Source organism: Blennius ocellaris, assembly GCF_963422515.1.
Source record: "Blennius ocellaris genome assembly, chromosome: 6".
NCBI classification, from domain to species: Eukaryota; Metazoa; Chordata; class Actinopteri; order Blenniiformes; family Blenniidae; genus Blennius; species Blennius ocellaris.
Genome location: NC_137655.1, coordinates 12617139 through 12633178, shown reverse-complemented (window position 1 = coordinate 12633178; position 16040 = coordinate 12617139). Strand labels below are relative to the sequence as shown.

General features: G+C 39.4%; 1 protein-coding gene across 1 annotated transcript in view; it reads left to right on the top strand.

Moving 5' to 3' along the window:
* The window catches only part of vwc2l (von Willebrand factor C domain containing 2 like), a gene marked incomplete at both ends in the record, with an annotated part of 28492 nt that extends 12906 nt beyond the window's left edge, over nucleotides 1-15586 (top strand). Inside the window, 2 exons of the mRNA XM_080498443.1 lie at nucleotides 937-1066; nucleotides 15435-15586. Coding sequence (XP_080354569.1) covers nucleotides 937-1066; nucleotides 15435-15586 — 282 coding nt within the window. The remainder of the gene's footprint in view (nucleotides 1-936; nucleotides 1067-15434) is intronic.
* Between the last annotated feature and the right edge of the window lie 454 nt (nucleotides 15587-16040).

The window sequence follows — 16040 nt, the reverse complement described above, 5'->3', positions numbered from 1 at the left end:
CCTCCAACATGTTTATACATTTTTCCAACCCGAGGCAAATATAACCCATTCTCAATCACTTTAAAGGCAAGAATTATTTGCGCACCAACTTGTTTTGGAAGATGGCCTGACGTGCATTGAAATACTGACTGCACTAATCTGGAGAAGATTTAGGACTTCAGATGCTTCAAAAGGGATCCGTCACACTTTCATACAATTCGTCTGAGTTTGTCTCCGAAACAAAATGTAAAAATGGGGACATGAAATGAGAAACAGTCACACCCTCTGAGGTTGTTTGTGAGCGCTGACTCGATGATAAAGCAAAGGCAGTGTAGAGATGGCTGTTTACTTTGATGAGCGGAAAGAAAATCCAACATGATGAACAGTTGACCTTTTGTGATTTGGAAACTGTTTGTATTTTTCCACTCCATGTAATTGCATTACAGTTCATTTTACGGTCAGGAGACTGCAAAGATAGAGCCAAGTCCAAGGAGGCAGCTCAGAGAGCTGCATAGGACTGATTTACATGTTGTAAGATAAGCCTCTGAACTGTTTCCTAAAGCAGGCAGCAGCAAAATAACAAAACAAAATAAAAAAAAAATCATGAACAGAACTTTATAGACTCCCTTATTAGGTATTTCTAGGAATTTTCCTTCAAAGTCACCTATGGGCTATGTTTGTTAGGATGCGGGTAATAAAACCAGGGTTGTGAATAATTTATTAACTTGTTTCTTTGTTTATCCAGGAAACACGGGGTGCATATAAAGGGCCTATTTTCAATTTGAAAAATATTCAGATCTTGTGTATCTGGGAAAAAATGTTTTATAAAATGACCAGTGCCAGTCGTGTACATGTACACACCTTCTCACACACAGTATGAAACTTTATTGAATCACTTCATCCAGATTTACGCATCTTTTTCTCTCCCTCTCTCTCTCTGTCACCTTCTGTCCACAGCCGTCACCCTGTGAATGGTGCCGCTGCGAACCAAATAATGAGGTGCACTGTGTGGTGTCCGACTGCGCCGTCCCAGAGTGCGTCAACCCGGTGTACGAGCCAGAGCAATGCTGCCCCATCTGTAAAAACGGTAAACATTCATCTCCTCTGGAATTCAATGCACATTCCTTGGAAGTCATTAAATTTTCATTTAACCGGTGACAGCAAGTTTATCTGTGGGATCCCTCTTTGATGGCCGCGCCTTTAGACGATGAGGATGTAATTGATGTTTTATGAATTAAAATTATTACCTTGGGCCCGTTGGACACTAATGAGCAGTACTAGTTTTAATTATAAATGACACACTAAGCAGAGTAAACATTAGCCCATTGATTAAAGGCATGGTAGGAGGGACTAATGGGTCCTCTGAGAGCTTTTTATCTCCCAGTGCCCCAACGCCCTTGTCACACGCAGCCAATTCCTAAATTAGAATTATAGTATTCCAATGGTTCATTGACTATTTACAAGGCGAAGTGGGAGATATGCCTTTGCCAGCACCAATCCTGAGGGACAGATGGAGGTTTATGAGTAAAGTACAGTAACTGTGCATCTGCATTGTGAATTTGACTGGAACGAGCGACGGCAAAGGAGTGCCTTTGGGTAATTTCAAATCCAAGGTCCAAGTTTGATTAAGTCAAATGAAAGATTTTTACTCATTTAATCTTTTTACACTCAACTCAACCTAAATAAGAACCATCAGAATGTTTTTGTTTTTTTTTCCAAAGGATTCCCTTTGGAAAAGGACAAACTAAATGTTCCTTTCAAGCAGCAGCTGACCCATAAATCTGAAGAGAGCAATTTGGTTTGCGGCAGATGCTAAATGGCCATTTCACCACAACTCCCCACATTTTCTTTCACACTTCCGCCTTTTTTCTCTTTATGACCATTGTGCACGCACGCACGCACGCACGCACGCACGCACGCACGCACGCACGCACGCACACACACACACACACACACACACGGAACACGGATCCACAGTAACAAGGCCGCAGAAGCTGCTAGCAGAGAACTAATCCAGGCTGACAGGACACAGTGACACCCTTGGCATTTCAGGGAAGGCCCGCTGTTCCCTGAGGGGGCCTGGTCAGGATCTGGAAGCCTGAGAAATCTCTATGGGAGTAGATTGGCTAAGGGCTAATTAGAGGGGACATTAAGGAAATGCTGTTCAGCTTTCATATTTAGCCTGGGAACAGGACTACATGAAAAGATAGATGACATGTGGATGTGCTCGAGTGAACATGTACGTTCGGTACATGATCCCTGCACATCCCCGACAGTCCAATCCCAAGATGTAGCCTTTCTGCGATGTGCAAGTAGCCTGTAGGTCCTTTAAACAAATGGGTGGAACCTAAATATATCTCAATGATGACCTGACTTTATTTATGAAGGGATAGTTTATGGAGGGGGGGGGGGCTATAGTATTTGAACATCTCCCATTCTACAATAACAGTATAGAATCACAGAGAAAATAATCAGTTTATGGATCATTAGACACTGATTACAGCTGAGCAGAAAGTAGTACAACATCATAATTGCAGCCCCATAATGACCCAGTATGGTGCCACTTAGTGTTGTAGTGGTTTCCTCTCTGGCCTTTATAGTAAAATCTCTCAGTTCAAGTCTGAGCTGGGCTTTTCTGTGTGAAGTTTGCATGTTCTCATGATATGAGTTACTCTCGTCTCTCTCACAGTCCAAAAACGTGTTTAAAATTAATTGGTTATTTTAAATGTCCCAGACATGCGATTGTGGGCATGTGTGTGAATTTCCCAATGTAGCATGGTGCGATGGTAAGTGGTATAAGAAATGGATAAACAATTATTTAAACTTATGTTACATTCATGATGACATTATGCATTTTTATAAGCTTAACCCTTGCTCTTTTAGTCCATTCCAAATAATTTTTACCCATTTCTTTTAGATTTGTATAACCTTTCAAATCCTCCTTTTCTGTCTGTGAAATGCCTTTACATCCTTGAGTGAAAAGTGTTTGAATTTTTTTTTTTTAAATAAACAAGAACACATTTTTAGAACCTAATATCTGCACACATGAAGTGATTGTACTATCAAAACCTTGAAGAAACTTTAAAAGCACCCCTTACTACACAATGTTTCACCAAGACAACAAATAGAAAAACTACACAAAATAAAAGTAGCTCACCATTGCTTTTTTTCACAGTCTCATTTAAAATAAGATGTTTTAATTTGCGTTTCAGATCAATTTCAATATAATTAGTGGTTATGTTGCCTTCTTCTCAGTCTGATCTGGTGAATGTAAAAACAGAGAGCCCATCAAATGATGCAGATAATGACACCATCACATCATTGGATTATTCTTTGACATATTTTTGGGAGTAAATACATGACTGTAAATGATCTAACCACACATGTATTAAAAATGTGGATGAAAAACTTTGTGTTGCCCAATGGCAATACTGTGCAATACGGAGTTGAAAACAAAAGCCCAAAGATCCTGATTTACACTGACCTTCAGGGTTGCTGCGCAGTATAGTGTTCAAGATGAATTAATTTGTGACTGTAGCAGGTCTATAGAAAATATCTTTTGGATTTTGGATTTTCCCCAGCTAAAAAAAAAAGGTACTCAAGAGACACAGACAGCAAACTAGTGTAGTCGTCAACATGACTGAAATAGGGCTTCTATTCATATACAAGGCATCCATTTTCTCTTCTGCCCAGGTACTGTCTCAATACTTTGTGCAAAATATGCATTAGTTAGTATGTCAAGGCCCCGGTACAGTGGGGATTGATGCAGAATAGTGTTAAATGCTGTTCCCAGGCATTTATACTCTGCTGAGTCCCCGTTTAAAAAAAAGTTAAAACAGAAAACTTGCATTGCGTTTTGGGTGGAGCTTAGCACCACTGAAAAACGGTTCGCAAGGTGAAACATTTTGAAATGCTCCATGCAGAGGAAAGCAACCTTTTGATAATGCTGATTCTACACACAGACACCACGGCGGATAGTTCTTCCGCACAACTGAGTGCAACAATGACAGCTTGAAAAGTGGCAATACTCCCAGTTCATATTCCTCTGAAACTCACCTGTAACAGCATTTCTGCTGTTTTCATGTACACAAACATTGTTTTTGAAATATTGCTGTGTAAACACAAAACTTTTCCAAAAATCAAAACACAAAAATGATTTTCATTTGTTATGTAAACAGGATCTTAGTCCAGTTAACCCTCCTCGCTGATGCAACTGTAGTGATTCATGCACAATTTATTTTATCAGAAGAAACACAACAGGGTTTTCTGTTTAAAGTACACTTCTATAGTGTATGTGGTTATGGAAACCTTAAGCAGGGAATTGTGATAATCTTGTGTTGACGTTTGTTCCTGACAAGCCCTAATATAAAACAAATCACTGCTAGGCTTTGTATACTTATTCAAGTTTTATTATTCTCTCAGTGAGGCATAATTCAAATAACTTTGGGCTGAGTAGCTGATATGTACGTATTTGATTTTTCACATTACTACAGTGTTGCAATGCAAGTACCTAAGCAGTTCTCTACATTTAATCTGTTTTTGCCTGAAGTAAAATTCATTCAAATACAATTATAGATGATGAGGCAATAACAGGGAGACTTTCTATCTCAGTCTCAGATGAATGCTTATTCATTTTAGAATTTAACCCTGACATTTCCGTTTCAGTTTTAGATCCCACTTCATTCCTAATAACAGCGTTACCATGGTGATAAGATACTAGGTGGAATTGTATCGCTTCAATCATCTTACATGACAGCATTCAAATATATCAATTAATTCTCGAGTATGAAGTGATGGGAGAAATGTTAGTGATCAAATGAGCAGGTCTAATGTGACTAAAGAACATCATTGTCCTTCAGAAGGTCTCCTGTCAGCTGACAAATGATTCTTGAATTTTGAAGAGACAGGGCAGACTGTCCGCAGGTCGATAGTTTGTTAAGGTCCCACATATACCCAGCTCTGCATATTGGAAACAAATATACAGTCTGTCATATTGATTTTTGCCTTGAATTAAAGTTGAATTACCTCAGTGTAGCTACAGTACTCCTAAGAGTAGGAGGCATGCTCACTTCTAATGTACAGAATTTAGTGTCTTCAAAAGTACTCCTTTACTGAAACAAAAATGTACGATAAAAAAGTTTCTTGTTCATAACTATTGACAGTCTTCTTCAGGATTTGATTACAGATCTTTTGATGGCAGTCGCTTGTAAATATCTCTTGTTTCATCTCAGAGTGGCTTTGATTTGTCTGTTAATTACATTATTCCACTGTAACGCTTTCAAGTTCAGGATTTACAAGAGTGCTTTCTGCATTGGCTGATTTGCGTTGAGCTCCTTCCAATGGTATTCAGTTGGATGTAGATCAGGACTCAGGCCGGACAGTTAAAAAACAATCCTTCTGTTCATTTTGAACCCTTCTTTTGTGTTGGTGTTCATAGAAGTACAACTGACAATGCAGTTGTGCTTCTATGAGACCCCAGCTCTTTTTTCTATCATACATTTTGTGACACAAATCAGTTTTCATATTACCTTTGAAGTGCTTTCAGCACCATGGACAGCAAAGCAGGCGAACACCAAGATAGAAGCTCAACCAAGTGCCGGTCGCATTACCAAAGAACTGTACTTGAGTTTCGACTGTGGTGGCTTATCGATCAAAGGTTTTTAGAGACATCAAGATTGTTTTCTGTGCCTTTCTCAAAAGTAGTGTGCGTTTTTGGCCTTCACCTATTGATTTCCACTTGGCTAAGTGTTTGGCATATGAGGTGGGCATGAACTAGCACTCTAGATTCATCCATCTCAGTTGAAAACGCTTGACAGTTTTCTTTTTAAACTCACCAGTCTTACAAAACTTTTATTTTTAAGTTTTATTTGGTCCACATCCAAATAATATTGTGATAGTTTTATGATTAATGAACTTTCTGTAATTTCAGAAACAGAAATTTAAGATCTATGATGATTTTTTTGAAACCTTTGAATATGGATTTTTGATAGAAGCATTTATGAAATCCTCAAACTTCTCACTCCAACTTAGGATCACTGGGAGTTGGAGCTGAACTGAGTTTGCAATGGTCAAAGTGACAGACAACCGTGGAACGTGGCAGACCAAAAAGCAAACAGGACGTGAGCTGAAATGGTCTATTTTCAAAGTCCAAAGGTGAGGTACCTAAAAAAGATGAGGCAAAAGAGAATCAAAAAACAGGTATAGGACAAAAAACACTAGAAGACATGAAGGAAGCACACAAGGAGTTGCTGGATGTCTAAGTGCTGAGTCAACAAAATGGTCTGGCAAAAAACTGATATTTCCCTCTCTACATTTACGAAAAAGTCTTCATTTACAACTGATCATTTACAAAAATAAAAACATTAATTTACACGGACCTGCATCAACACCTGCTTCTGAGCTACTATGAACATGCCAAAGCTGTAGTGGGCAGGGTAACGAGAAGCACTAAGACATGCTAGCCAATCAGAGTCCTAGGAAATACACAACATCACAAATGGCGTGAGTCATTTCCAATTTTTTTCAGTGCAAGGTTCGGTTATTTGGACCAATAAAGAAGCGGCGCTCCTCCAAAATGTGGCGGTGGAATATAACGGAAAATGTAAAAACAAGCATTGCTTTCACAGGATCCATTATCATCTCAGCAAACTGTATAAACACGAGTCTCACCGAGATGATGCCGATGACGCTTCCGTCGCATATTGTGACGTAAATCTCCATCGACTACTCTATTTTTTATCTGCACTGTGGCTGGAGTATTCAGAAAGTATTGTTTGTGGTGAGTCATAGCTGCGTATATGTGTAAATACAAGTCCCAAATGTGGAGAAATATAAGTTTTGTAAATACCCGGGTACGCGTAAATGTGCGAAGGGAGGAGACACTGGTGAATCACATGAAGGGAAGCAATCAAACAACTGACACACAGCTCAACAGGTACACATTAGTACACACACCAAACAAATGGAATCATTTAACACACACAAAGATAAACAGGAGACAGACACAGACTTCACAGGGGATCAGCCTGGACAAATGGAACTCTGACACCTCTAGCATCCATCTTTGTGAATTGGAAATCAAAAACAGTCTTTATGCAGTAAAGAATTTGGTTTATTGGTAGATTCTAGTCAACTGGACACTTAATGTTACACATATGAGAGAGATTTCTTTTAACAGTTGTTTCAGGATCAACGTGTAATGCTAACAGCTGTGGGGAAGTTAAATGAATGTATTTCATGTGATGTTTTCTCTCAAAAAATACTCAACTATAATACATTATAGATCAAATCAATGTATTATACAATACTAAAAGGATGCTGATCATAATGAATACAGATGCATGGTGTTCCTTGGTCAAAATATGTGGAAGCAAGAGATTATCTCACTCAGATGACATCTGATACTGTATGTTGTTGCATCAAAACATGAAATCTTTATGAAAGGTTTTCATCACAATTTCCCTCAAATTGAGCCACAATGTTTTTCCCGTTTGAGATGAGAATTGTGTTAAAGGTTTACTCTTCAGGGGGTTTTCTAAACCCCACAATATGGTCATTTATTTCTTAACTGATGTTGAGAAACAAAATGAGTGCCCCTATAGCCATTCATTAATATCATGGAGTTTTACACATGACCAGATTCAGGATTCTCCACTATGTGAGTTTTGAGCTCAGTGTTCACACTTTTAAAGTGCGTCTTTGTTTTTAATCAACTGAACAAAGTTTGCATTACAGCACAGTTTATGCTAATATCAGATGTAAAGGAAAGTCTGGGTAATAGCTGATATGATACATGTTGTATCACATATCTTCAAAATCTTCCACTTCTGTGCTGGGTCCTGAGCCGAGTTCAATGCATATGGGATTAGATGTGGTGTGTTTGTTTTCAGTCACAAACAGCTTAAAAAATGTATAAGAGTCAAAACACTGTCAAAGATTCATCTCTTCTTTGAACCGACAATAACGGATCTGGAGCCAGAGAAAAGGGTCCTAATGCCTGTCACGTCCTGTATTTGGGCTGTTTACAGGTTATCGGTCAGTGTTGAAATTAGTCTTCAAATGAACCACACAAGAGTTGGTTTGGCGATGAACTGAGACTCAGTTTCCAAATGGCCTCGGCCATCTTGTTTGGTGTACACAATGTTCAAATGGCATAGATTATTGCATTGAATTAACAGTAGGAGCAGGGTTTGTTTTCTTAGTGCTGAACACACAACAGTAGGCATGTTTATGTGGTAACATAGTGAGAAAACACAAAGCATTATTGGAGTCTATTTTTTATTTTTTTTTAACTATCTACTTTATAGTCAAAGACAAACAAACAAAAATAAAACAAGGAACACTTTTCCCAAACCTCTCTAAGGAAAACTGGTGCTCAAAATAAGATCCCTTTTTGGTCCAGGATGTTTTCAGCTGAAACTGTTAATTGATTTTAGATTTTGATCATATGCTTTCACTTTGTAACCTCAGCTCCGGAGAAAGAGCAAACAATTACAATCATTGTTGTTTTTTTCTTAATTACACCTGTTTTCATTCAGTCAACTCTTGATATAAGAATAGGATCTGAAGGCATTTAAAAATAAACTTCCAACATCATGTTGATCAAATATAAGACCTATCTGTCAGAAATGTCTCACCTTCAGGATCTATTTATAAATTTAGCCTTTTCAGACTTATTTCAAATGGTCTCTGAATGAGATCTCCGGGCTCGTTGGATCCACTGATGTACCATTTCAGTTCAGCTATGATAGATCAGTAAGGTTATCAAGACTGTTGGTTTCATGCCGTGCGATAAGTTTTTATTCTAAGACGACACAGCAGCCTAACAGTAGGCCCACGTCTGTGTATCTGGTGGTTCATGTGCACCACTAATTCTTCCACAAAGACTTTTGTGACCAATCTAAAATCAAAGACTAACAGCTCCCTTCCACAAAGACATTATTATTAATTATTATTAACATTATACTCTGATCCTTGTCATCCAATTTTTATTTTTCTCATGTTTGAAACTGGACAGGATAATTTGTCTTCAATTGACTTCAATTAATCAAAGAAAAGCATGTTGTCAGGAGCAAAATATTCCTGTGGGGAAACTTCAATCTTGACTGAAATTAGATTTGCTGTGTAAAAATGTGCCTTTTGAATGTGCTATCCATTTCACATAATTTTCCAAACCAGGCAGTGAACAGAACAAGTGGCCAAATAAAAAAAAAACAGGTTATGCAACTAACCAACTACTCAGTAGATATTCGTTTTTAAGTTCTTAGTCATATTATTCACCTATAGCCAAAATTGACACATTCACAATATGAGTATTTATTTGAGACCATAGAGTTTTTGATGTAAGAGTAACATTTGGATGAAAAAAAAAATAGTTCAACAGTGTTTGCCAGGTTTAAATCATTAGACCATCCACAGAATCTAATTTGTATTTTGTATCTAATGTATCTGAATCATTATTGAAAGTGGATATAAACTTAGAGAAAAAGGAAAATTCTGTTTGTCCTCTTAACATGGCAAAAACTCCCAGGAAAATCCTCGGAGGCTTTTGCATTAACCACACACACTTGAAATTCTCATGCAATCTTACAATAAAATAAAGACACGCAGACAAAACAAAAAAAATAAATAAACAAAATAATAAAAAAAAACTGTTGTGGTGAGAAACAACTGTAAAACCTGTTAAACCAGGAATCCCAACCCTGGAAGAAGGATAAAATGTATCTTGTGTTGCTGGCCTTTAGAGCAACTGTTAATGAAACATTGTTTCAGGTTTATTGCATTTTCAGTTTACAAAAGTTTTGCATTTACACTGCAATATTTTGAAATCTATGTTTCCATGGAAACAGGTGAAAATGATGTAGTTAACATGGGCCACTCGTGGGTTATGTTTCTTTTCGTGATGAAACCACCCCCACCCATGTGCACACAGAGAACAACATCCTACACTATAAACATCAACAGTGGTGAGAACACGGACATTTGTATGGACACAAATTGCATTGCTATGACGGGTGACTCAGCAATCAAACTACCAAGTCATAGGCAAATATCAGCTGGTGGGCATCACACTCCAGAGGCTACATTTGCTATATTGTCCATCTACTTGTGTACGTGCAGATACACTGTGGTAGACATACACTGTAGCAGAGTTTCTGATGTCAACACAGAAGGAGCAATTTTCTCCGAGTTTACATGGAGACAGATTTAGAGCAATTTTAAAAGGTTGCACATTGGAAGCCATTTCCTAAAGGTTGTGTTTTCAGTGGCTCCAAGCAATGTTGTCATGCAAACGGACTAAACACAATGAAAGCTTTCCGTTTTCACTTGAAAACGTCACGTCAATGATGCCTGAGCCTGGAGCCTGTACCAGCTGACAGTGGGGGGAAACACACAAACACCTACAGCCAATTTGGAGTCACCAAAAGCCCAACAAGCATGAATTAGGTTTGTGGTACGAAGCCATAGTCCCTGAACTGAGAAACACAGTCATACATGCCCTGACTGAGAAATGAACCTTGGTTCCCTTGTTATGAGCCAACAATTCTTCCCACTAGTACACCATGCCACCTCAGAGGAGTTCTCTAGCTTTTGAAGCAACTGACTGGCATGCTTTTAAAGCATCTGTGCTCAAACACACCTGAATCAAATAAGTCTTCACTGAGCTGCAAGTGTGACATCAAGCCATTCATTCGAATCAGGTGCACTGGAGCAGGAAGACATTTGAGACATGCAGGGCAGTAGCTTTCTTAGAGTGCAGATCGAAAACAGAACAATGCATTAGAAATTGTTTTGGGGTTTAAAGGGCTGCTGCACCTGCAGACAAGCTACAGTGACCAAGGTACAGATGAAGCCCGAGACTTTGCAATGGCACAATTTTCGCAAAAAATTAAAGAGTTTACATTCATAAAGTGTAAAGGGTTGTTTAAGTTTTTACAAACCAATTGGAAATGCTAAGTGTTGCTAAAAGGCTGAGATGTTACTGATGAATGGTTCAACTAATTAGCTCCGATTAATCATGGGATTGAAGGTCAAAGTCGAGCAGGATATCTGGGATACAATGTGGTTACATGGGATTAAAGAGCATTTATCAGAGAAAATAGCAAGATTTCACAAGCATCAATCTAATATACCCCTCCCCCCCAAAAAAAACAAAAACAAACAAACAAACAAACAAACAAAAAACACACAAAAAACCTAACTTGAAATAATCTTTATGCATTTCAACTCAAACATTTATACAATAATGGTCATGGCTGGCAATTTTTAAGTCAACTTCTTTCATTATTGGAGTGAAGATTTTCAGTCCGTCTCTATTCATGATGCGTCTCCCTGAAAACACCAAGCAGCACAATAGCAGTCTAACCAGCATGTGGGAGTGCTTATCTCTGAGCTCCACATTCACTGAGTCCAACTGATTCAGCTGTAATCTTTATCAAGGCTCCTAGACTGTATATACACCGGGGAGTAGCAATGTAATTATATAATTCTCAGGAAGTGATAATGAGTGGTCGTATGAAAATGACCAGTGTTTCTCAAGTATAATTGGATTAATCCATTTCCAGAGCTGGCATGTCTTATCTGCCCAAAGGTCGTCATTGCTGTTTCTGAAACAGACATCATAGAGTAGCAGTGCTCGAGTGCTGATTAGAGTACAAGTAGTGTATTTGAAATGACATTTCTGTGAACAAAACTGCAATTTCTGAACAAGGCTAAATATGCAGGACTTTTCGACCTGTGCTCAGTTTGATGTACTCAGGCAGCTTTAAAAGAGAACAAACATTTTCTGACTCCACAAAATTTGATTGGCTGGCAAATGATCACAGGCTTGGACAAGTGACCACCCGTCCTTCACCTGGTGACAGGAAACTGAAACTCTGTCCTTGTGTCTCTAAATCTATCTGGCGATAAACAATCACACTTGGCAGCAGCACTGGTCACCCCCTTACCTCATCAACCTCCACTGAATTTGTCCTATAACCTGTGCCAGCTGTCCGGAGGCAGATCAATGAAAGTTAAGACTTGGCAAGGGCTCTCAATATCTCCTCTAAGCTCAGATCAAAGGGCTTTATCATGTCCAAATAAAGCAGGGGACTCATCCATGCAGAGGAAATGGATGGGAGATACCAGGTTTCCAAAAACCAGCCTTTAAGAGTAGCACAAAGATATGAACGGCCTGAAGTGACACTCATGTATTACTTTAGGAAACTTCATATCATCCTGATATGTCTGGCTTCATAAAGTGTCCCTGAAATTTGAGCTAACTTTCATTCTTCACTTCTTACGCAGAGATTAAGAAAAGCATGAAGTCACATCTTAGTATGTCGATGGACAAAGATCACACTTCATGTCTTTACATGAAACATTTCATAACCTTTGTGAGTCTGACCAAAGGTGTAGACGGAACAGGGATAATGCTGCACAGCATTACCATATTTTGTTTCAGAAGACTTTGCAGAACTTTTCAGAAAGTTCTTTATGGTCTATTTGATGGAGGCAGCATCAGTCTTTTTTTTTGGATTCTTCAGAGTAGGTCAGAAAAGGCAATGAAGACTTCAGAAAACCTTCAGAGTGCAACAAAGTGTACAATCTTCTTATATCTTTTGCTTTAGTCTATGTAGTTCTGTTCAATGCTCAAAAAGCAAAGACAATTCCCTGAATGAGCGAGTCATGTTGGCAACATGCTCTACTTTTCCAACGCTGCCAGAGGGAATTGAGACGCATGAGGAGGGCAGAACAAAGCAGCACCACAGATGCAAAGCATTACTCAGCAGTATGAAAGATTATAAAGCCTCATCCAGGGCAACTCACAGCGACTCTTGATTGCAGTATGGACAAATTATACTTCACACTATTTTTTTGATGCAGAGTGATTTCAGTTCTACAGTTGCAACACATGACATTCGGAGCAGGGTTTTTTTTCCCCCTCTCTGTCAGCATGGCAGTGATAACACAAATCTTCACTGAACTGGTGAAGGTACCAAAGGTACCTTCTCTTACAGACGTCTTTCATTAGATGCAGTCCTCATCTTTCACCATCAATAAATAGGAATAAGTATTAAATTGAAGTGACTCCTCTTGTCCTCACAACAGTGAACAAGGTTATCCACCATTGATTTTAGCTGTTCATTGTCCTTCATTAGTATGACCACTGTGAAAGTCAGCCTCACCTGTCACCAAACTGACACTGACAGGACTGTGGCTAGTTCACAAAAACTGAGAATTCGCACACGGCGAGCATTATAACTGACATAGATGACTACTATTTTTTAATTCGACTTTGGTCGGGTGCAAAACCAAATGAGCACAAACATGCATTATGTGTGGTAAATTACCCAGATATACATGCTGTCCCAATATTGTGCAGTTGTGCCTTTTTCCTAATGTCCACAACAGAGGTGAATGAGGTGAGTTAACGTGACGTAAAAAACAGAGAGCATATCTATAATTCAGGGGTATGGTAGTTTAAAATTCAAAGGCATGAGTGGCCCTGGAGTTAAAGATGCAAGCTTGTAACCACAGGTTTTGTGGTTCCCACTTCCAAATGTTCATGGCTTAGATTTGTGTCACAACAGATATATGGTGTAAAACTTAAGGCAAAAAAAAAAAATATGCAGATGAAGTGACCTATTGAGAAATACATTCTGGCTAATAGTAAGTTGAAATTAACAATGATCCTTTAAGCTCAGCTGAAAGTCGTCTTCTGAGTCAAATGCACAAAATAATGTCCAATCAAGGTCATGAACCTTAAGGACAATGAAGTCCCTCAAAATCACTGCAGAAACATTAACAAGACATTTTCATGGCAGATATGGGTTGCTCTTTGTATTATTTACTCAACTTCAAACAATTGTATTGGCTTTATGTCCACCTTAAGCAAGTTCATAATAATGGGTGATTATTAGGTACAAGTAAAGCTTGACCCAGTCTGCACTGGAGCAGAGATTTCAGTTACTTTGCGTGCGCTTCAGGATATAGGATACCGAGCTTCTGATTATAATTCAAAACCCTATAGAGTGCATCATATATTGGACAAGTATACAATTCAAAGACAGCCAATCACTCGATGATGAATGTCAGCAGGCTCTGTGATGTTAAAAGCGAGACATCTGCCGCAACCCAATCAAAAAGAAGTGGGCTTTTAGACAGATGACGAACAGAGACGTTGCACAAAGGACCAATACAAGACAAATACTTGTTGGTTTATTTTCAAAAGGAAAATCACAAAAAGCATGTCAGAGTTCCACAATATTAAACAAAAGAAAAAAAAAAATCTGAAAATGAGTTATATAATCTTCCTCGAATTGAGTGATTGTGCAGATTTTCATTCATTGGGCCACTGTGCCAAAATCTACCCTGTGTAGCTTTTAGGGTTGACTGTTTCCTGCTTAGGTTGCAAGCATTAAGTGAGGCCGTACTAAATCAAATTCACTGGGGCACTAAGATGTCCATGAACATTAGCTGTGAAAGCTACTGTGTCTTCAAGAGTTATGGGACATATGAGCTTTTATGACTGCTCGTAGAAGAGTCTTGAATCTGGCAGGTTTTACAGAGCTGAATCCTGAGAGCAATCCAAAGTCACCGTCACACCAATTGCGCTGCTGATTGCTTCATTTAAATGATTAAAACTAGGGTGAATTTGTGGCACCTTCTGGCTCTTCTGTTTCAAGAGACAGGGGAACAGATACCACTCCTCGCATCTCCCAGGAGGCGTAAAGAAACAAATTAGATGAAATAATTTAACGAGGCATTTTTGTGTAACTGCCCTGCTTTTGCTCAGAGGTAGCCGTGCGTGGAGCTCCCTGCCAAGTGAATCCTAAAATGTACTCAACCTAATCGGTGTCTCTATCTGCAGTGATTGTCAAAAACGTGAGGATGAAGTGTACCAGTGCAAAGCACAACACGCACACAGTTAAAGGAATCTGATCAACAACACAGGGGACAAACATGCCTGAATCCTATTGTGTTTACAGGGTAAATCAGATGTCAAAATAAATCATAGTTCTTTATTAGTTTGTCGTTGATGCTGTGTGTGGAAACTGGAAGGAATTGCTAAGAAGTTCTGTGGCCTTTTTCACACAGACCAGAGTGATTAACACCATCCTGCCTGCTGCCTCTCAAAGCAGCTTTCTCTCTCTGTACTCCAGCCTCTCTGTACTGCCAAGCCAGCGCCTGGCAGGCTTCTCCGCTTGCGGTGCATTAGGATGCAAAGCGCTCCATGTCGAGGGAGAAGGGGAGACTAACAAAAGCGCTTTAGTGTTGCAAAAACAAGCCCATCGGTGCATGCCCGTGAAAAGATCTGTACGTCTGCTCTGACTCCCTGCAGCTCCCGCATCACTCCACCATCCCTCTCTGCAAAGAGACGCTCTCAGGAGATACACATCCATTTCTTGTCGTTCTCATTCCCCTTTTCCTGTCTCTCTCTCTCTCTCTCCCTCTCTCTTCCCATGTGGCAGGTCCAAATTGCTTTGCTGGAACGACGATCATCCCAGCCGGAATAGAAGTAAAGGTGGACGACTGCACCATCTGCCGCTGCCACAACGGAGACTGGTGGAAGCCGGCGCAGTGCTTGCGGCGGGAGTGCCTCAACGGCCAGTCGTTGTCATAGAGAGACTCCACCGGTGATGGTGGGAAAGCTCAGGCAAAGGCTCTGCCTACTGCGCCATTTTGTATGATTGACAAGGCAGGAGCACAATTCCTTAAAAAAGAAAAAAAGAAAAAAAACCTGAGACAGCATAGAATCAAGAAGATGCTCTCACACAAATACAAAATTTAGCCAGTGAGGAGAAGAAGATGGAACTTCTCTCTCGGCTCTTTCCACCCTGCAGTTTCAATCGTCCTATATATTTTCAGAGGTTGACTTGCTTGACTTGCTGCTCTCACACGAAAAAGTTTCTATGCTCCTTGAACTCTTTTCCTAACCACTGGCAATGTTGAATTGCTCACATTGATTTCTGTTTGTATGTCATCGGCTTGTCGTACGTGTCTGTCACAATCATGCAGGTGTTGTAAAATTTCAAGAGCAGGAAAAACAAAACAGTAAGCACACTTAACCGAGTTTT